The 23,457-nt window shown below is 36.4% G+C and overlaps 1 protein-coding gene across 6 annotated transcripts in view; it reads left to right on the top strand.

Annotated features, from left to right (window-relative positions):
• Positions 1-23,457, top strand: part of LRCH2 (leucine rich repeats and calponin homology domain containing 2) — a 130,246-nt gene that overhangs the window by 42,032 nt on the left and 64,757 nt on the right. For 4 of the 6 annotated variants that reach the window (XR_004901038.1, XM_036016785.1, XM_036016783.1 and 1 more), the window contains exons 4-8: positions 8,039-8,144; positions 8,228-8,364; positions 17,836-17,969; positions 22,267-22,356; positions 22,851-22,975. Coding sequence is in view for 5 of the 6 variants with exons in the window: in XM_036016785.1 (XP_035872678.1) it covers positions 8,039-8,144; positions 8,228-8,364; positions 17,836-17,969; positions 22,267-22,356; positions 22,851-22,975 (592 nt within the window). In the remaining variant the exon portion in view is untranslated. The remainder of the gene's footprint in view (positions 1-8,038; positions 8,145-8,227; positions 8,365-17,835; positions 17,970-22,266; positions 22,357-22,850; positions 22,976-23,457) is intronic. The other 2 variants (XM_028523158.2, XM_028523157.2) reach the window with 1 other exon arrangement.

Below are 23,457 nucleotides of genomic sequence, written 5' to 3'. Positions count from 1 at the left end.
TTGAGGACAGCTCGGAGGTCTTTTCTGGCATCCCTCTGTCTGGTCTCATGGAAAAGCAGCTGGGGTTCATCTACCTCAGGGCTCAGAAAGTGAAACATGACTTAGGTCAAGGTGTCATCTTTATCCTCTCAGAGGTCCAAACTTTGGAACCATTAGTCAGGTCCAGACTATTGTCTCTTCTGCCTTGAGGGTTGCTGATTATCTGGAAGAAAGGCTAGGTCTTTGAGGGACATATATATAGATAGAGTGGGTTATGATTTCTAGAGCTAGGATTTAAAGCTAAATTTAATCAAAGTCATTAGGACCCTTGGTTTCATATTTTAAAATATTAAATATCATTATTTTACTAGGCACTGCAAAATTATTGTGCTTTAAACTCTTTAAATCAGTAACAGTGGATATATAGTGTTAGGATGACTAACTGACAATTATAAATCACATAGTAAATTAGTAGATATTACCTATCATCGGAATATTTTCCTATGACATTAATCCACAAGAAATTGGTAGCAACTACAGTGAAATCCTGTCATTAGAAGCCTAGGAAATACTTTCAGACCTCCAGTCCCCAACAGAGTATTTTCTAGCATATCCACTGGTTGAGTTGGTCAGTCTCCTGTGCCTGGGTTTATTTTCTCTGGAAAGTGTTAGCTCTCTATCAAATTGCTATAGATTTTCTATAAGGAAATCTTAGTATTAGACACCTTTGTGGAAGCAGTATTTATTTATTTATCTATCTATTTCTTTTTACTGTTGTTCAGTTACAGTTGTCCCCATTTCTACCCCCCATTACTCTCCCTGCCCTACCAACCCCCACTTCCCACATTCAGTCCTCCCCCTGCCCTATTGTCTTTGTCTATGGGTCCTTTATACATGTTCCTTGATGCCCTTTCCTCTTCTTTTCCCCATTATCTCCCCCCCATACTGCCAATTTGCTCTTTATTTCCATGTCTCCTTCTATTTTGCTCACTTCTTTGTTTTATTGATTAGGTACCACTTAATAGGGGAGATTATATGGTATTTGTCTGTCACCTCCTGACTTATTTCACTTAGCATAATGCTCTCCACATCCATCCATGCTATCATGAAGGGTAGGAGTTTGTTCTTTCTGCTGTGTAGTATTCCATTGTATAAATGTGCAGTTTTTTTGGGCACTTAGGTTGCTTCCAGCACTTGGCTATTGTAAATTGTGCTGCTATGAATATTAGGATGCATAGGTTCTTTTGAATTGTTATTTCAGGATTCTTAGGTTATAATCCCAGCAGTGGAATTGCTGGGTGAAAAGGCAGTTCCAGTCTTAGTTTTTTTGAGGAAATTCCATACTGTTTTCCATAGTGGCTGCACCAGTCTGCATTCCTCCCAACAATGTACCAGGGTTCCTTTTTCTCTACAACCTTGCCAGCACTTATTGTTTGTTGATTTGTTTATGCAATAGTATTTATTTTAAAAGACATTTCCCAAAGTTTACTTATCTGTAATTTGGATACTAGCCTATTCTTAACACAGTTGCTAAGTCAATTCTGTCAAAACATAAGTCAGGGTAAGTCATATCTCTGTTGAAAAGTTCCTGTTTCCTGCTAAAAACCAAAATTATGCTCTTTTCTCCATTGTAGTCTTTCCTTTGCACACTTCCCTTTAGTTACATTGGATTCCTTGTTGTTCTTAGTACATGTCAAACACACTTTGCCTAGGAGCCTTTCCATTTACCGTTCCTTCTGCATGGACTATATTTTTCTTTTATTTTGTATTGATTTCAAGTGTACAGATTAGTGGTTAGACAATCATATACTTTACATACAGTTCCCCTTGATATTTTCCGTACTCCAACTGACACCATACATAATTACCACAATATTACTGACTAGGAATAGCCTTTTCTTATATATTTGCATGGATCACATTCTCGGCTCTGACAGCACTGCTCAAATAACAGCTTCTGCATGAGACAATCTAAATTGCTAATATCCACCCAGACCAGCATAGCTTAGTTGATTGAACATCATCCCACAAAGTAAAAGGTCTCTGGTTCAGTTCCTAGTCAGAACACATGCCTGGGTTGTGGGCCCATTCCCTAGCCTGGGCATGTGTGAGAGGCAACCAATCAATGTTTTTCTCACACATCAATTTTTCTCTCCCTCTCTTTCTCCCTCCTTTCCTCTCTAAAAATATTAATAAAATCTTAAAAAATAAATTGCTAATATCCCTCCATACTACTACCAGTACTGCCATTTTCTTTTAACCTGCAGTGTTTTCTTTTAAATAGAACTTAATATCTTTTAGTATATTATATAATCTCCCCTTGCCAGAATGTAAGCTCTATAAAAAACTATAAAGTTGGAAATTTTTCTTTTTGTTATTCTTGATGGTTCCTGTGGGAGAGGAAGAAACTTTCTTCTACTCCAAGGTTCTTTAGGCTGGTCTAGTAATCAAATAGACATGAGACAGATTACCAAGAGAAAACAACCACATTTAATACGAATGTATGGGGATCCCATATACACTAGACACGGGTGTCCAACCTGCAGCCTGTGGGCCACATGTGGCCCAGGATGGCTATGAATGTGGCACAACACAAAATCATAAATTTACTTAAACCTTTTTTTTTTTTTTTTTTTTTTGCTGATCAGTTTTCGTTAGTGTCTGTGTATCCAATGCGTGGCCCAACACAACTCTTCTTCCAGTGTGGCCCAGAGACACCAAAAGTTTGGACACCCCTGACAGGGACCTGCATGTAGGAAAGGTTCAGAGACAGAAAAGGAACATGGCTATGTATTGATGCGTGGGTCACCGGCCAGCAGTGACCACGGAACGCTGTGGATGGCTCGCCGAAAAACACGCGAGAAACAAACACATGCACAGAGACAGACTAGTTTCTGTGGGGAAGTAGGGACAAAATGGCCACCCCCCCTAGTGGGGAGCGAGCCGATTTACCGTCCATACCTGCTTTTGTTGGGCTCATTTTGCATAATAATTCAGGTAAAGTACAGTACTCATTAGGGGGAAGTAAGGAACCATAGAAAACAAGGAACTCTGCTGGTCTATTTTGAGTCGGGGTCAAAGAGCTGTAAGACTTTGAGGAACAAACTAACTTCCTCCTTGGACCCCTCTCATTCAACTGAGAGCATTCTAAACAAAGAAGGTTTCACAGTAATTTACATATTCTTTCTTAGGCCTGATCACCCGGGGAATCTGCCCTTTTCAACACAGAGCTACACCACCCTGTCATTGTTTCAGGCTTAGCTGGAGCAAGGGAACTAAGGCAATAAGGAGATTTTCTCCCAGAGGATGAGAACTCAGGCTATGTCAAAGCCGAGGAGCGAGGGTCCATCACCCCCTTTTGCTGCAGCCCCCCAAGTCCTTCTTTTGGGAGGGCCTCCCAAAATGATCGTGCCTGTCTTAGGTCGTTCCCCCCGTGGGGAATCTTACCCGTCTTTGGCTAACCGACCAAGCTTTTTGGGTTTCAGTTATGAATTAAGCAGCAGAAGCAGCATTCCTGCCAGGGAGATAAGCTTTTGTCTCCTTGCTGGCTTACGGTTCCAAGGGTGTTCCCTTAGCCTTAGCCTAGGCGGGGGTTTCAGCTTCTGATACCAGTCAGGGTGGTTCCCAACAATGTATGACATTTTTAGCTAGAGATGAGGTAATATACCTTGGGGCTTCAGAAGGTCACTCCAGGGAGGACACATGTTCAGTAATTAGTAGTTTGCCCTGCCACATAGATAGGTAAAAAGACATTTCCGATAACTCTTACTGTGGGCCAGGCTTCTAATTTTATTTCTTCTGGATAGTTAAGGAGGGTAGCAGGGAGCAGAAGTTTCTTTTGAGGCCACCAGGTCTTGTTTGCCTTTAGTTCAAAATAATGCACATACAACTGAGGTATATCTTAGGGGGTGGCTCCTTCTGAATCTCCATAGTCACTGGCAATTAGAACAGTGCCTAGCAAATAGTTGGTATTTGATAAATATTTGTGTTGAATAAAGATGGCTTAGATATAGTTTGAAAGAAGTATGTAAAATACATTTCTAATAATCTGTAAATTAGATGATTAGATATTCTTTAATATCGTTTTGAATTTATCATCCTGCCTTTTTTACTTTTGATAAGACTGAATATGTGTCACTCCTCTCCCTTCAAGCCAATATAATTTCCAGTGAAAGTTGGAAATTGGAGGTAGTTGTGGTAGAATATGAATTTCATTTGAAGGGTGTCTGGAATGAGTGCTGAGATCTTGTTGCAGATGTTTTCCCCCTTTTTGTTGATGTAATAAAGGGGAGGGAGAGGAGAGTAATTAACCTATTCTTTATCCTATTTTTATGGAAATGTGATATTGTTTATTTTAAATCAGGGCTTGCATTTTAATTTAAGCCCGAGACATTTCTTATTCATATATTTCCTAGATTGTCTTTGGGTTGTGAGCCACAGAACTTTGTATTTGTAATATTTCATATTTTGCATCCTTTTGAGAAAGAGGCTTGGTTAAATCAACCCTGGCCATTTCTTTAGTCCTTCAGCTCACCTGTGTATATCCTGACTTGCTCAGTTTCTACCCAATCAAGCATCTCAAAACAACTACTATAATTGACAGATTGTCACATAGTTGATAGTTGTCTTTTATTTTACCTCTGAAAAAAGAGCACATGGAACACCCTAGCTTTTGATTTGAGTTGATGAGAGTAGTCTTCAGTTAAGATTTTTGAATGGTAGACTTATGTAGTACTAAATTATAACTTCATATTTTTGCACAGAAAAATATGTTAGCTCTACTAGGTTGGCTTTGTGATGTAATATAAATAGAAGTCATTTGGATAATTCATCTTTAGAAAAACAATATTAAAGGTAACTTTTGCAGCAGTAGAGTACATGATGCAGAGGATCAAGTCAGTAATTTGTAAGATAAGGAAAAAGGAAACACCCAATCAGATCATCAAGAAGGAAAAAGAATCCCCCCAAAAATGAAGATAATGTAAGGAGTCTCTGGGAAAACTTGAGATGTTACATCATTTGCATCAAAGGGGTCCTGAAAGGAGAAGAGAGAGAGCAAGGAATTGAAAACCTATTTGGAAAAAAATAATGACAGTAAATTTCCCTAACTTGATGAACGAAATAGACGTATAAGTCCAGGAAATGCAGAGAGTCCCAAACATGATGAACCCAAATAGGCCCACAGTAAGACACATCATAGTTAAAATGGCAAAGGTTAAAGACAAAGAGAGATTCTTTAAGAGAGATTCTTTAAAGCAGCAAGAGAAAAGCAGTTAGTTACCTAAAAGGGAGCACCCATAAGATTGTCAGCTGATTTCTCAAGGAACTTTGCAGGCCAGAAGGGATTAAGAAATATTCAAAGTGATGAAAAGCAAGGACTATAGCCAAGATTACTCTACCCAACAAAGAGTAGTCAAGAAAAAGCTAAAGGAGTTCTTTACCACTACACCAGTTTTACAAGAAATGTAAAAGGGTCTTCTTTAAGAAGAAGAACAAGTGATAAAAATATGAATAATAAAGTGGCGACAAATAAATATCTTTTCATGATTACTTTAAATACAAATGGATTAAATACTCTAATCAAAAGACATGAGCCCTGACTGGGTGTCTTGGTTGGAACATTGTCCCATACACTAAAATGTTGTGGATTTGATTTCTGATTAGGGCACATACTAGGTTGCACTTCAATCCTTGGTCAGGGCTCTTGCAGGAAGCAACAGATCAATGTTTCTCACATTGATGTTGCTCGCTGTGTGTGTGTGTGTGTGTGTGTGTGTGAATATATATATCACTCTCTCTCTCCTCTCTTATATCAATAAACATATCCTCAGGTGAGGATTTAAAAAAAAAAGACATGATGGCTGAATGGATCACACAACAATACCCTTACATATGCTATATACAAGAGACTCCCTTCAAATGAAAAGACACACACAGGCTGAAAGGAAAAAGATGGAAAAAGATATTTCATGAGAATGAAAACAACAAAAACATGCTGGGGTAAAATAGGACTAAGTGATGAAGAGATAGCCAACCTCTCAGATGCAGAGTTCAAAACACTGGTAATCAGGATGCTCACAGAAATGGTTGAGTATGGTCACAAAATAGAGTAAAAAGTGAAGGTTATGCAAAGTAAAATAAGAGAAAAATATACAGGGAACCAACAGTGAAGGGAAGGAAACTGGGACTCAAATCAAGGATTTGGAGCAGAAGGAAGAAACGAACATTCAACCAGAATAGAATGAAGAAACAATTCAAAAAAATGAGAGGCTTAGGAACCTCCAGGACATCTTTAAACGTTCCAATATATGAATCATAGAAGTGCCAGAAGGAGAAGAGGAAGAGAAACAAATTGAAAACTTATTTGAACAAATAATGAAGGAAAACTTTCCCAATCTGGCTAAGGAAATAGACTTTCAGGAAGTCCAGGAAGCTCAGAGAGTCCCAAAGAAGTGGGACCCAAAGAGGAACACACCGAGGCACATCATCACTAAGTTACCCAAGATTAAAGACAAAGAAAGAATCTTAAAAGCAGCAAGAAAAAAGGAGACAGTTACCTACAAAGGAGTTCCCATAAGACTGTCAGCTGGTTTCTCAAAAGAGACCTTACAGGCAGTAAGGGGCTGGAAAGAAGTATTTGAAGTCATGAAAGGCAAGGACCTACATCCAAGATTACTCTAATCAGCAAAGCTATCATTTATAATAGAAGGGCAGATACAGTGCTTCCCAGTTAAGGTCAAGTTAAAGGAGTTCATCATCACCAAGCCCTTATTGTATGAAATGTTAAAGGGACTTATCTAAGAAAGCGAAGAAGATCAAAAACTGTAAACAGTAAAATGACAACAAACTCACAACTATCAACAACTGAACCTAAAAAAAAAAAAAAACAAGAAAAACAATGAAAACAAAAACTAAGCAAACAAATAGAACAGGAAGAGAATCAGAAGAATGGACATCACGTGGGGGGGTTTTCAATGAAGAAGGGGAGGGGAGGAATAGGGGCTAAAAGGTACAGGGAATAAGAAGCCTAAGTGGTATGTAGAAAATAGACAGGGGGAGGTTAAGAATAGTATAGGAAATGTAGAACCCAAAGAACTTATATGTACAACCCATGGACATGAACTGGGGGTGGAGTGGGGAATGCTGGTGCGAGGTGGGTGCAGGGTGGAGGGGAATAATGGGGAGGAAAAAATTGGAACAACTGTAATAGCACAATCAATGCAATATATTTTTTAAAAGTGTGCTGAGGTACCAATACCTACACCAGACAAAATAGACTTTAAAACAAAGGCTATAATAGATAAGGAAAAACCCAGCAATTCCACTTCTGGGCATTTATCTGAAGAAACCCAAAACACTAAATTGAAAGACATATACATCCACATGTTTATTGCAGCATTATTTACAATAACCAAGATATGAAAGCAACCTAAGTATCCATCAATAAATGAATGAATGGATAAAGAAAACATGGTGCATATACAATGCAATATGACTCAGCCATAAAAAAAGAATAAAATCTTGCCATTTGCAATATTGTGGATGGTCCTAGAGGGTGTTGTGCTGAATGAAATAAGTCATATGGAAAAAGTCAAATGCACAACATGATTTCACTTATATGTGGAATCTGAAATCAAACAAGCAGAACCAAAGTGGACACATAGATACAGAGAACATTTTGACAGTTGCCAGATGGGAGGGGGATTGGGGAGATGGGTGAAAGGTATGAAGGCATTGAGAAGTATAGATTGGTAGTAGCAAAATGGTCATGGGGATGTAAAGTACAGCATAGGGAATATAGTCAATAATATTGTAATAGCTATATTTGGTATCAGATGGGTAGTAGATTTATTGGGGTGATCACAAGTTATATAAATGTCTAATCACAAGGTTGTACATCTGAAACTAATATAGTACTATATATCAACTGGGTAATTTAAAAGTAAAAAAATTTCAGAAAGGTAACTTTTGCTAGCTGTTAGCCATGTACTTTAACAATTGAAATATATCTGTATTTGTCAGATAGTTTGTTATGGTTTTATTTTCTTGTTTTCCATAGGATATTAGCTGCAATGAGATTCAGGTTCTTCCCCAACAAATGGGGCAATTACATTCACTGAGAGAGCTCAATATAAGAAGAAATCATCTTCATGCATTGCCAGATGGTAAGATGCTTACTGTTTTTACTGACATGAATGAAAGAGTAACTATGTAAAATTTAATTTAATTATTTTTCATTTCTGAATAGAATTAGGAGATCTTCCCTTAGTCAAGCTGGACTTCTCTTGTAATAAAGTGACCGAAATTCCAGTTTGTTACAGAAAGCTACATCATTTACAAGTAATAATTTTGGATAACAATCCATTGCAAGTACCACCAGCGCAGGTTCGTAATAAAAATTATATTTATTTTTTCTCTTTTTATTCAGAATTATGTCTGTTACTGGTAAGTCAAAAAAGCATCAAAAGTAAAAGTTATTTTTTGTTGGTGTATTACTGTCTAAAGGAGTTTTTCTGAGAAGCACCTTTTTAACATTGGTAGGAGTTTTATCTTATCTTCTGGAGAATAGGATTTGGAAAACCCAGCTATGAACATTTTGCTTGTGAACTGATAATTCTGGTTGTCAGTGTTATTTTCAAGGATAGACTATGCAGTCTCTCTACCTCTGTCCCATTCAGGTATATGTCTGCTTGAGACTTGTGTGAGTGATTGAGGTACTTTCTTAGCACTGATAGATGGAATCATGCTAGAAAGAAAAAGTACTCAAGTATAAAAGTATTAACTTAGACTTTTAGTTTGAAGATTAAATCCACGTGGGATCCACTAAAATGATAGGGAAGAAACACACCAAAATATAAACCCACAAGGAGAAAGACTGAGAGAGAGAGGACAGCAGGGGAGAGATGGTTACAGTATTTTGGGAAATGGAAAATATATGAAATTGTGGTAACTAGGTTCTCTACTTATACTGCATGCACAAGAGTATCTGCTATAGAAGGCACATGGAAGGCAATTCCAGCCTGCTCTCTACTTTCAAGCCATTTGCCATGGCACAGGGTTTGCATCCATCCAGAGGAAGGATTGCCTTTTTCTTCCTGCAGAGGTACATTCTACTCATTCCAGAAGAGGTGCCTTTTCTAATTCTGATAAAGGTTGGCAAGAGTCCTGGTAGTAGCTGCCTTCAAAGGATTAGGAAAGCTGAAACTTATGTTTGCTATGGGAGAAGGCAACAAGAAACAAATTGATTTACTGTGTTAAACCTGGGAATGACTAGGTTTTCTCGTTGTTGTAAATTACTAGAGGAAACATGTAGCTCTGAATATAGAGATGAAAGACTGAAAACATGAAAGTCTGTACAATGTCTAAGGCACTGCTGTTTAGTAAAAGTTTCTGAATGATGATATGGGAAGGAAAAAGAACTTTTTTTCTACCCTGTCTGGTCTAATAATCAAATTGACATGAGACAGGTTAACAGGAGAAAATGGTCAAATTTATTATATGTATGTACAAGGTCTGTCCAGACAGTATCCAGCCATGTACTATGAAAAATAGAGACATTTATTGAAGAAGATACAAGATACAAGAAACATTGTACACAGGACAATGATGCCTCAGTCCCCTTCAAAGTAGGCACCTTGGGACCTCATACAGTTCTCCCAATAACCATCAGCTTCCCCATCATATTTTCCTGAATCTTATCGACACCTTGAAACCTCTTCCCTTTCAAAGGTGATTTTAGTTTTGGGAAAAGTCAGAAGTTGCAGGGTGCCAAATCTGGGCTATAGGGGGCTGAATCACTTGGGTGATTTGATGTTGCACACAAAAAAAAAAACTGCAGAAGACAAGATGCATGAGCAGGCATGTTGTAATGAAGCTGTCAATTACCAGTTGCCCACAGCTGCAGCCTTCTGAATCCTCTGGATAGTCTCTGCAGAGTGTTCTAGCTTAATGCAGAATTTGATGCAGATTCATTGCTCTACTTGCTTGGTCATTTTGAATATGGTGACCACACAGTACACCTGCTCTCAATGGTGTCTGTCACCCCCTCTGACTAGCACATTGAAGTCTTCATTGTTCACAGATGCACATTCAAGTCCACTCTCTTTGGCTGCCAGGTTACATTCATGTTGCACAAACCGTTCTTGTTATATTAGCAATAGTTTGATTTTTTTTTTTTCGGACAGACCTCTATATATGGGGGTTCTGTAAGAATATGGGATCCCAGGGCAGTTGAAATTTATATACAGTCTTCTCAGAAAGAGGGGTAGTGGTTTGGAATGCAAAGGGAAGGTAGGCGATTCACAGGTAGATAAGAAGGAGCAAATGTGTGGCAAACAAATTCTTGACACGGCATCCAGACACAGAGGGGAGTCTAATGTACAGACTTTGCAGGTTCCTATCTGCCATATTTAGTTTATAACATACTAAGGTGATCTCCCTCCCTGGAGCAGTTTTTCAATCTGATTTTTTTTAGACAGGTGAGGAGGTAAAAGGCATTTTTGAGTCTTTTGTTTCTTAAAAATAACTAACTTAAAATAATCAATATCTCCAAAGGCGTATTTTGACGTGGCAAACTTTGCTTCCCCTCATGGGAATGTTTTATATACTGTGCTGACAAATACCATAGCCACTTGCCATGTGTGACTACTGAGAAATCAAAATATGTACTTCACTAAAGAACCAAATTTTTGAAGTATATTTTATTGATTATGCTATTACATTCTGCAAATTTTCCCCTTTTATTGCCGCTCTGCCCTGCACTCCACAACCCTCTAGCATTCCCCCCACTTAGTTCATGTCCATGGGTTGTACGTATAAGATCTTTCAATTCTTTGTTTCCTATACCATTCTTGACCTCTCCTTGTCTATTTTATGCCTACCAATTATGTTTCTTATTCCCTGCACATCACCCCAGTCCTCCCCTCCCCTCCTCATTGAAAACCCTCCATGTGATGTCCATTCTTCTGATTCTCCTCCTGTTCTACTTGTTTGCTTAGTTTTTGTTTTCATTGTTTTTCTTGTTTTTTAGGTTCAGTTGTTGATAGTTGTGAGTTTGTTGTCATTTTACTGTTTATAGTTTTTGATCTTCTTCACTTTCTTAGATAAGTCCCTCTAACATTTCATACAATAAGGGCTTGGTGATGATGAACTCCTTTAACTTGACCTTAACTGGGAAGCACTGTATCTGCCCTTCTATTCTAAATGATAGCTTTGCTGGATAGAGTAATCTTGGATGTAGGTCCTTGCCTTTCATGACTTCAAATACTTCTTTCCAGCCCCTTACTGCCTGTAAGGTTTCTTTTGAGAAATCAGCTGATTGCTTTGTGGACACTCCTTTGTAGATAACTGTCTCCTTTTCTCTTGCTGCTTTTAAGATTCTCTCTTTGTCTTTAATCTTGGGTAACTTAGTGATGATGTGCCTCGGTGTGTTCCTCTTTGGGTCCCACTTCTTTGGGACTCTCTGGACTTCCTGAAATTATATTTCCTTCACTGGATTAGGGAAGTTTTCCTTCATTATTTGTCCAAATAAGTTTTCAATTTCTTGCTGTTGTTCTCTTTCTGGCACCCCTATAATTTGGATATTGGAACATTTTAAGTTGTCCCAGAGGTTCCTAAGCCTCTCTTCACTTTTTTGAATTCTTGTTTCTTCATTCTGTTCTGGTTGGATGTTTATTTCTTTCTTTTGTTCTAAATGGTTGATTTGAGTCCTGGTCTCCTTCCTGTCACTGTTGGTTCCCTGAATATTTTGCTTTATTTCACTTTAGGTACTCTTCATTTGTTCTTTCACTTTTTAACCAAGCTCAATCAGTTCTGTGAGCATTTTGATTACGAGTATTTTGAACTCTCTATCAAATAGGTCAACTATCTCCTCATCACTTAGCTCTCTTTCTGACGTTTTGCCCTATTCTTTCATTTGGGCCATCTTTCTTTGTCTTGGCATACCTGTTAAGTTGTAAGGGGGCAGAGCCTTAGGTATTCACTAAGGGAGGGCAACTGTCTTTGCTGCACTGTGGTGCTGTCTGTGGGGCCAGGGTCAGAGAGGGAACAATGCAGCTCGCCTGTTCATCTCTAGCACACTTTTCAATGAACTCTCGTGTGAGATTGGGAGTTTCTCCCACTGTGTCAACCCCCACCATAGTCCACAGTCAGCTCTGAGTCTCAGTTTCCCATTTAGTCAGCCCTGCCCACACAGTCCACTGCCTTGCTGTGGGTTCTGCCTGTCTGCCCCATCTCCCTCTACTCCCTCCTACTGGTCTGGTTGGTCTGGTTGACTGTTTCTTTAATTCCATGTTTGTCAGAGTTCCATGCTGTTTGATTTTCTCCCACTTCTGGTTGTTTATTGATTTTAGCTTGGTTATTATCCTCCTTTTGGCTGTGCAAGGAAGCGAAGGGTTTCTGCCTATGCCTCCATATTGGCCGGAACAGGAACCAAATTTTTAATTGAATTTTATTTTGGTTAATTGAGATTTAAATAGTTTCATGTAATTAGTGGCTACCATTGGACACTACAGATCTATGATTTACATCCTCGTATTCTTGTCCTCATGACAGCCCCTCTCTTGCATTAGCAGAAGCCTGGGGTTTACTCTGAGGAGTAGGTAGTTTTTCTCAGCTTCTGTCTCTCAGATCAGAAGCCAAATGACTATTGCTTCTTGCCTTAACAGAAGCTTGGAATTTACTTCTTAGAGTAGGTCTGTCCATTAGAATCTTTTGTGGTGATGGAAATGTTCTATATCTGCACTGTACAATGTACTAGCCACCAAATGGCTGTTGGGCACTTGAAAATGTATTATGTGGCTGAAGATTTGAATTTTTTTATTCAAGATGTAATTTAGATGTAATTAATTCAAATAGCCACATATGGCTAGTGGGTACTGTATTGGACAGCACAACTGTAGGGAGATTGAAAACCAGAGTCAGGGGCTCTGAGTACAGGTATAGATAGGATGAGACTCTATACTGAGCACAACAAATGCTTTCGTAGTGAGAGTTGGTACCCTCCAGTAGACTTCTATTACTAGGGTCCCAGAATGCATTTAGCCTATTTTATTTATCTCAGGCAGGATTGGTGGGTTCTCCCTTGGAAGTCTTACTCAACTAGGAGGGGGAATATATATATATATAAAACACTCTTTATATCTATATATACACACATACAGTTTCTATATAAATTATATATATAATTTATATAGAAACTTTATATATATATATAAAGTCTATATTTGAAAAATAAAATACACACACACACTGATCTTTGGGGTTGTCTCCTGATGAAATGGACAGTCTCTGTCTGATCACTAGTCAGTGAAACTCACCATGGGTAACCTTCCCCCTCATATATAGAGCTTCCAGTTGGCTTTGTAGTTGCTTCACTCTTGAAAATGAACAGCCATGGACAAGTTGACAGTTGTAGTAATAATCTCTAACATGAAAGACAAGAGACCGAAACAGTGAAAGGCTTCCATTGAAACAGAATGGGTTACATTCATAGAAGTGACTGTCAGAATGACTTCTCAGCAGCAGCATAGGAAACTAGAAGATGTTAGAACCACACCTTAAACAACTAAGAGAAAAGTTATATCTTTCTGTACTCAAGCTGTCAGTTAAGTGTGAGGTAAGAAAAAAAGACAGTTTCAAATATGCAAGATCTCAGAACGTTTAATTCCCATGTGCCCTTTATTAGAAAGTTAGCAGAGTTTGTAGTATATCAAAATGAAGGAGGAAATTAAGAAAGAGGAATCCTGGCCTGGCTGCTGTGGCTCAGTAGACTAAGTGCCAGCCTGTGAACCAAAAGGTAACCAGTTTGATTCCCAGTCAGGGAACATGCCTGTGTTGCGGGCCAGGTCCCCACTGGGGGGTGCATGAGAGGCAATCACACATTGATGTTTCTCTCCCTCTCTTTCTCTTTCTCTTTTCCTTTCCCTATCTCTAAAAATAAATCAAATCTTTAAAAAAAGAGGAATCCTTCATGTTCAAGATTGACAGGTATACAGTAGGCCTAGAGAGCAACCAGTCAGTTTGAAGTAGGGTGGTTGTCTTCTAAAAGGAAAAAAAATAAATAAATTGATAAGTGTCTTGATGTGTTTGTCAGTATGGACTTTTACAGTTTTGTCACAGAGTCAGGAATTAAGTAGTAAGGCACACAGGAAATTATGCCAAGGGAAAAAATGGGGTAATTAGTCACTTTAGAAAAAATGAAACTTATAGTAGAAAGGAAATTCAGCTAACGAGGTTCATCTGTGAAAATTTTCTTAGTCCTAACAGTGTAAATATTAGATTTTGATTTAAAGAAAAATTATAGTAGTGTTATAATAGTAGTAAAGATAATTTAAATAGCACTTACTGGGCTCCAGGTACTGTTGAAAATTCTCTATATGCATTAACTCATTTCTTACAGCAATTCTATAAAACAATTACTGTCATTATACCTCATGTTATATATGAGGAAACAAGGACATAGAAGTTAAGTGACTGGTCTGAGTTCCGCCCAAGATGGAGGCATAGGTAGAAACCCTTCGCTTCCTCGCACAACCAAAAGGAGGATGACAACTAAGCTAAAGTTAATAAACAACCAGAACTGGGAGAAAATCAAACTGCATGGAAATCTGACAACCACAGAATTAAAGAAACAGTCAAACAGAACAATTAACCTGTAAGGCAGTGAATGGAGAGGAACTGTGGTGAGCCATCAGACCATGGGGCTGGGGCTGGCTGTGGCGAGGAAGCAGGCTGTACCAGACGGGCTGGCTAAATGGGAAACTGAGACTCAGAGCTGACTGTGGACTATGGTGGGGGTTGACACAGTGGGAGAAACTCCCAATCTCACACGAGAGTTCATTGAAAAGTGTGCTAGAGATGAACAGGCGAGCTGCATTGTTCCCTCTCTGACCCTGGCCCCACAGACAGCACCACAGTGCAGCAAAGACAGTTGCCCTCCCTTAGTGAATACCTAAGGCTCTGCCCCCTTACAACTTAACAGGTATGCCAAGACAAAGAAAGATGGCCCAAATGAAAGAATAGGGCAAAACGTCAGAAAGAGAGCTAAGTGATGAGGAGATAGTTGACCTATTTGATAGAGAGTTCAAAATACTCGTAATCAAAATGCTCACAGAACTGATTGAGCTTGGTTAAAAAGTGAAAGAACAAATGAAGAGTACCTAAAGTGAAATAAAGCAAAATATTCAGGGAACCAACAGTGACAGGAAGGAGACCAGGACTCAAATCAACCATTTAGAACAAAAGAAAGAAATAAACATCCAACCAGAACAGAATGAAGAAACAAGAATTCAAAAAAGTGAAGAGAGGCTTAGGAACCTCTGGGACAACTTAAAATGTTCCAATATCCAAATTATAGGGGTGCCAGAAAGAGAACAACAGCAAGAAATTGAAAACTTATTTGGACAAATAATGAAGGAAAACTTCCCTAATCCAGTGAAGGAAATATAATTTCAGGAAGTCCAGAGAGTCCCAAAGAAGTGGGACCCAAAGAGGAACACACCGAGGCACATCATCACTAAGTTACCCAAGATTAAAGACAAAGAGAGAATCTTAAAAGCAGCAAGAGAAAAGGAGACAGTTATCTACAAAGGAGTGTCCACAAAGCAATCAGCTGATTTCTCAAAAGAAACCTTACAGGCAGTAAGGGGCTGGAAAGAAGTATTTGAAGTCATGAAAGGCAAGGACCTACATCCAAGATTACTCTATCCAGCAAAGCTATCATTTAGAATAGAAGGGCAGATACAGTGCTTCCCAGTTAAGGTCAAGTTAAAGGAGTTCATCATCACCAAGCCCTTATTGTATGAAATGTTAGAGGGACTTATCTAAGAAAGTGAAGAAGATCAAAAACTATAAACAGTAAAATGACAACAAACTCACAACTATCAACAACTGAACCTAAAAAACAAGAAAAACAATGAAAACAAAAACTAAGCAAACAAGTAGAACAGGAGGAGAATCAGAAGAATGGACATCACATGGAGGGTTTTCAATGAGGAGGGGAGGGGTGGAATAGGGGGGAAAAGGTACAGGGAAGGAGAAGCATAATTAGTAGGCATAAAGTAGATGGGGAAAGATAAAAATGGTACAGGAAACAGAGGACTCAAAGAACTTACATGTACAACCCATGGACATGAACTAAGTGGGGGTAATGCTGGAGGATTGGGAGGGCGAATGGTGGACGGGGAATAAGTGGGAAAACTGATAGCATAATCAGTAAATTATACTTAAAAATAAATTATTAAAACCAACTAAAAAGAAGTTAAATGACTGGTCAAATCACATGGCTAGTAAGAGGTAAAACCCAGATTCAAATCAAGGCTGTCTGACACCAAAGTTTATACTCTAACCTATGCTATGTTTCTAAAGAGTGAGGAAGTATATTTATGTGAGTTTATGGTGATTGGAGATGGGAGGATGGTAGGTGTGGTATTGATGATATATGAAAGTGGTAGTAGTGATAATATTAGAAATCTAAATCCTCTTTTTCCTTAGGAAGACTTCAACAATTAAAGGTCTGTACTTGAAAAACAAAACTAAACAGTAAAACCATGCTCTTTATAACTGTGCATGAAAATCACAGAAAAGCGACTAAAAGAGTCAAATGAGGAACTGTGTCTTGGAGATCGAAAGAATAGAATGGAGAACTAATTTTTTGTTATCAGTTTTATAATTCTCCGTGAATTTTGAAACTACATATGTGAATTACTATGATTAAAATTTGAATTTACAAAAAAAAATTCATAGGCATTTAATTTGGTGATGAAAGAAATTTATGTTTGTAGTTTAAGGAGACATAAGGTGCGTGTTAATTGATAATGTATTTATAGTCTAATAGCTCAAATGTTTTAATATTTTTAAATGAAATTTTTCAGCAGTCAAGTCAGATCTGGTATCTGTTAGAATTACCTAAGAAATGTTTCTCCTTTATACCTGGTGTGATAATTACTTCTGAATGTATCTTTCTTACTGTTTTCTTTGTAGATTATTTTTGCATTGTTGGTAGGTTATATGACTCATAAAACAATATTTTTATAATTTTTGCAAGGTACTTGTTTGCTATAACTTAAGGTGACTGCAGTTAACGTTTGTAAATCTGACTTATCACTTTCTTACCACTCATTGTCTCTCTTTTTTATATAGTATACTTTTTCTCACATAGTATTTTACCCCTCATTATTCCTATTCTCTCTATCACCAATGAAAATGACTTTTTAGGGTTAGGGTTGGGGGGATGGGCTGGGAGGGGAGATAAAAGGCAGAAAACTGTTCTTGAACATCAATTAAAATAAAACAAAGAAAAGAACTTTTTAGGGTGTTATCTTAGCTGAATTGACCACTTTTAAATTATTTTATTATAATTAGCCTACCATCACACCTTAGAACAAATTCATTTTTCGTATATTTAAATTTTTAATTAGTTTTCTGGCAGTGTTTAGACCAACCAGCTTAGTGGTTCTGATGAGATAACTTTAAAGAATTACATGGTTCATTTTATTTTCTGTTTTCACCAGTACAATAAATATATTTGTTTTTGCTTTTTTTCTGATAAAGGCAACTTTCATGAATTGTAAATTCTATATTGTTTAGTGGTCATACATTGTACTATTAATAAGAAAACTTTAGTGAAATACAGAAAAATTAGTTTTCCTAATAAGAAAAGAGAAATAGAATTTTAGTATCAGTATTGTCAGATATTTTTACTTCATGTCAGAAGTAAAAATTAATTAAATATGCAAAGTATCTATCATGATTATGATGCCTTAGATTAATTTGAGATTATAAAAATGTATAAATAAATTGGTAGATGGTATTTTTATTTGGACCTGTATAATTAAACCTTTCTCTATTTATTGACAGATATGTTTAAAGGGTAAAGTACACATATTTAAATACTTAAATATCCAAGCATGTTGCAGAATGGATAAAAAACCAGATTCTCTGGATCTTCCATCGTTGAGTAAAAGAATGCCCTCCCAGCCTCTCACAGATAGGTAATGTAATATTCTTACAGTCTTGTTTTATTATTGGTATCTTCTCTGTATGTAAAAAGTATTTATTAATCTTGAGTGTACTGAATATGTTTAGGCTGATTGGCTCAGTATAAAATTCAATAATGGGCTGAAGTAAAATATCACCATCATAGAATAAACTTCTGAGATGCTAGAATCAATTTGGAATTTTCTTAAAAATTAATTATTATTAAAGCTTTAGTAGTAAAATATAAATGTTTGATATTATAGTACAGAAATACTAATTTCTTACCACTTGAAACCTATTAATTTACTCCTGTGGTCACACTATTGCACATTTGTAATAACAAGTGGAATTTGAATTTGATATGAATTTGGTGGGAAAACAAGACATTTTGGGGTACTTTTCACATTCTTTATATATTTTATATCTAGATCAAAGATGATTTTTCATCGGTGTTCTTCTGTATGATATTGGTGTTTTTATCCTCATGAGATTTTGAAATGGTAGATTTCATATTCTGTTTTTAATTCATCTTTTCAAGATGTATGCTGGTCTGATTTTATGAAAATATAATTCCATTCACTAGTATGGAAAATAATTGGAATGGGGTGAGACTGCAGAAGGGTAGCCTATGACCCTGTCTAAAACGTTTAAAGGTTTGACATTGGATTTATGACAAAGTTAGGCTACTTGGAAAGTCAATATAGTAAGTACTGTTAACAGTGCGCGTTCTGGAACTCCCAAATAGGACTTTTTAATGAATTTTTTTCTGTTGCCTAAGTAGAATTAAATATCCAAACATTAAATTTAGTTCCTAAAGATCCTTTTGTTTAGTAAACCAAACAATTCTATAAAAATTAGAATTAATTCATATTATGATCTCTATTAGTCTGCTTTATATTTATTTATAAAATGATGCTACTTTAGTAACAGCATTTCTTATATTAGTCCTCTATTTTACAAATACAGTAACATACCTAGTGGTGCATTCTGGGTATGTTTTGTTGAATGACTTACACATTGGTCTCAGCTTTCATGTAGCCCACAGTCTAATGTAAAAGTCAGTTAATAAATAAAACAAGGAAATACAATAAAAATAATTTTAGATTTCCTTGCTATAAAGGAAAGAAATATGTTTCAGGAGTAAAGATACAAAAATTATCTTTGGTAAGATGAGGTTTCAGGGTAAGACCTGAAAGGAGAAAAGGTAGCTGTGTAAAGAGAGAGAGGAAGAGACATGTACAAAGGCCTTAAGTTAAGAAGAGACTGGTGTGTTAAAAGACTGAATGGAGACCAGCATGGTTGAAGCGGAGTGGCTGAAGGGTAGAGTGTACAAGTTGATTTTGGTTAGTGAGGACTCAAGTCACTAAGGGGTTTTGGAGACTGTGATAAGGAGTTTAAATTGTACTTCGAGTACAGCAGGAACTCATTGGACAGCATGGGAATAACATGAATCTGATTTCTGTTGAAAAAAAACTATCTTGGCTCTTACAGGGAGAATAGATTGGAAGTAAACAAACATGGAAGCACAGGGACTAGTTAGGTTGTTGCAGTACTTCCACGAGATCAAGGAGTCTTGAATAAGGTGATTGTAGTAGAGATGAAAAGGAGTGGACAGAATTGAGATATTTTGGAGATGGTCTCTAGCAGTGTCACCCAATTTAAATATGTGAGCCACATATGGAGTTTTAAATTTTCTTGTAACCCATTTAAAAAAAAGAAAAAAAAAAAGAAACAGGTGAAATTAATTTTAACAATACACATTATTTAACTCAGTATATCCAAAATATTTTAACATGTGATTTAGATATAATAAATTAGTGAGTCAATTTGCAGTCTTTTTTCCCTATTAAATCTTTGAAATCTTGTGTGTATATTATTTACATTTACAGCATGTCTCAATTTGGACTAACTATACTGAAAGTGCTCAATAGCTATATAGTCCTAGTGGATGCTGTATTGGACACTGCAGGTCAATAGTTTACTTACAAGTTGACTTTTGGGTGTTCTCATCTCTTGCTCACAACCCATATTGAAATACCTAGACAATTCTTGTATGTTCATTTCACTTTCAGATTCATGCCCTTGCCTATATTGTTCTTACTACTTATAACACCCTCTAGTACCTTGAATATCTTGTAAATACTTTATTCTACAAAAATAAGCATTACAGTAGTTATGTATATCAGCTTTTGGACTCTGACATAATGTGGGTATAAAGCCCTTCCCCAAGTCTTAAAAACTATGTTCTTGTGTCATACTGTCTTTGGTCCTCAGTTTTCTTATATGTAAACAATCATATGGATGATGTCAGGATTAAATGAAATAACGTCTATGCAGTACTTTAACACATTGCCCTACCCATAATAATTCCTCAACAAGTAGCTTGTTATTAACATTGTCATCTTTTAGAAATACACAGATGTATTTTATTATAGTATATAGTATTCTTGTGCAGTGGAGTTGGATGCATTTCAACTCTTAATCACTGTTTAATCTCTTAATTCCCCTGTGACCTACATTATGTAATCTCTCTGAGCTTTTTCTTTAATCTAAAATGTTAACAATGCCCACTTTATGAGCTTGTTGTGAGAATTAAATGTGCACTTGGCAATTGGTGGTTACAAAATAGTTAGGGATGTGAAGTACAGCATGGGAATGTAGTTAATAATATTGTAATAACTGTATGGTGCTAGGGGGGTACTGGAAATATTATGGGAGAACAATTGGTAAAATATATGGTTGTCTAACCACTATGTTGTACACCTGAAACTGATACAAAATAATATTGAATGTAAACAGTAAGTGAAAGATAAAATGTAAATTAAAAAAGAATAAAAATAATAAATAAGTTTTTAAAAATAGTTTTGGAACCCATACTTGAAAGTATAATGTAGGGCTCAATTCAACATAAAGCTGAAGTATTTAATGATAATAAAAATAACATTAATAGTAACACAAAAAATATATGTGTGTGCTAGGCAACTAGTTCAGTAAATGATATTTGGTAAATGTTATAATTTTCCCTCTTGGACAGTTGACTTTTATAAGCTTTATTGTCCTCATTTGTAAAAAGAGATAATGTATACATTGTGGAATGTAAGGATTATTAGTAAAATATGAAGTACACTTGGCACAGTATCTAACACTTAACAAATATTAGCAATTTTTGCATCTTTTTATCCTTCAAGACTAAGCTCAAATGCCATTTTCTTGGATAAGACCTTTCCTAAACCTTAGCAAGGAAAATTAGTTAATTTCTCTTTTCTCACAGCACTTTATATTTGCCCTTGACATAGTCCTCAAACCATATAAACATTACTTCTCTTCTGGTCTGAGATCCCTTTGTGGTCAAACATTTTTAAATTTATCTCATTTTATCTCATCTCAGGCTTTCAACATAGTGCCTAACAGTTGGTAATTGCTTCCCTATATTTCTTAATATACTCCAGAAAAGTATAAAAATCATTATTTGGGGAGGAAATACAACATAGTGATTAAGATCAGGGAGTTTAGTGTTAGATAATCTTGGGATCAAATTTAGACTGCCATTTGCAAGTTGCATGCCATTGGGTAAATTGTTCAGCCCCTCCTGGCCTCGGTTTCCTCATCTGTAAAATGAAAAAACACCAACGATCTGCTAGAGTTTTCACAAGAAATATCTGAAGTATCATCTTTAAAGCACTTAGTCCAATTTTTGGCACATGATAAGTGGTCAATGTAGAGTGTTTTGTAAATTTGCAAATTAAAGTGAAAACTACTTTGTAACCTCATTGGCATACTGTGTAATTCAGAAATTTATAAAGACAACTCTGACCTCACACCAAAACAATTGTTTATTCAATGCTTTGCAGACTTTGTTTTGCATTTTCTGTTTTCTTAATTATTAAATGTACATTATATATGAAGCTATAGAATATTTTTAGAGCTAATGTGAAGAATAAACTGAAAAAACTTCATCATTCTATAGTGAAATTTGTCCAACCGATGACCAAAAACAGAAAGTTTTTTTTTTTTATCAAGATGATTTTGTAGCAAGACTATCTGCTTTTCTGAATTTCATAGGAGAAATAATAATAGCCTATTATTAACAATTGACACTTTATAACAGAGTACATGGAGGAAAAATATTTCATGAAGGACACAAATAAAGTGTTTTATAGGAAGATTGTTGACATTTTTCCCCTCGTGTCCTTAAGGATCTTAGATATCAAAAATGCATATTCTGTATTATATAGCAAAAACTTAGGTCAAATCTATATTATTTATTTAAGACGAAAATCCTAACTGTGCTTAGAATTTTTGTTTCCATAGTATGGAGGATTTTTATCCAAATAAAAATCCTGGTCCTGACTCTGGAATTGGAAGTGATAATGGAGAGAAACGATTATCTGCAACAGAAGTGAGTAATTTTTATTGCTAATCTATTTTATTTTAAAAATTTATTAGAGCTTTGAAATAGATACTTGCACATATTTAATTTATTTTGTTTAAAAATATAATCATCATTACATTAAAACTTTTTTATCCATTGATTTTAGAGAGAGAGAGAAGGAGGAAGAGAGAGGGAGGGAGAGAAACCTCAGTTTATTTTTCCACTTACTTATGCATTCATGGGTTGATTTCTTGTATGTGCTCTGACTGGGGACCAAACTTGCAACCTTGGCATATTGGTACAGTGCTCTAACCAACTGAGCTACCCAGCCAGGGCACGTCATTACATTTTATGACTTCAAATGTAAACAGGCACATTCTTAAAATCAAAACAGGAAACCTTAACATACTACTTTTTGGCTTGAAAATTGGAGATGTAAATAAAATATCCTACCCTTTATATGTGAAATTGAAGCAAATAAATTCTTAATCATATGTTTAAAATGCTTCGTTGGTGCTTGGACTTATTTCTTTCAGCCATCAGATGATGACACAGTCAGCCTTCACTCTCAAGTGTCAGAATCAAATAGAGAACAGACATCAAGAAATGACAGTCACTCAACTGGAAGCAAACCTGATTCTCAGAAAGGTGATCCATATGTTTTTGCTGTATTTATTTTATATACATAGCCCTTAGTAAAAGTGGATGTTTTATTAAAAGTGGGCTTTGAAAAATATTATCTTTGGCTAACTCTTTCATTGAGAAAATCCACTTTTCTTTTAAGCACTGCAGTGTCGGAGCATACTATTCACATATTTTTTAAATTTTTATTATTGATTTTAGAGAAAGGGGAAGGGAAAAAGAATGAGAAGGAGAGAAACATTGATGTTAGAGAGAAACATCTATCAATTGCATCTCACACATGTGCTGACCTGGACCAAACCCACAACACAGGCCTGTGCCCTGACTGAGAATTGAACCCGCAACCTTTTGGTTTATGAGATGATGTTCAACTGAGCCACACCAGCAGGGCACTATTCATATTTTTTAAAAAATGTTTTATTTATTTATTTTTAGAGAGAAGGGAAGGGAGGGAGAAAGAGAAAACATCTATCAGTTGCCTCTCCAAT

The sequence above is a fragment of the Phyllostomus discolor genome, chromosome X (genome assembly GCF_004126475.2).
Source record: "Phyllostomus discolor isolate MPI-MPIP mPhyDis1 chromosome X, mPhyDis1.pri.v3, whole genome shotgun sequence".
NCBI classification, from domain to species: Eukaryota; Metazoa; Chordata; class Mammalia; order Chiroptera; family Phyllostomidae; genus Phyllostomus; species Phyllostomus discolor.
The sequence above is the reverse complement of the archived record's forward strand: the minus strand, read 5'-3'. Positions and strand labels throughout refer to the sequence as shown.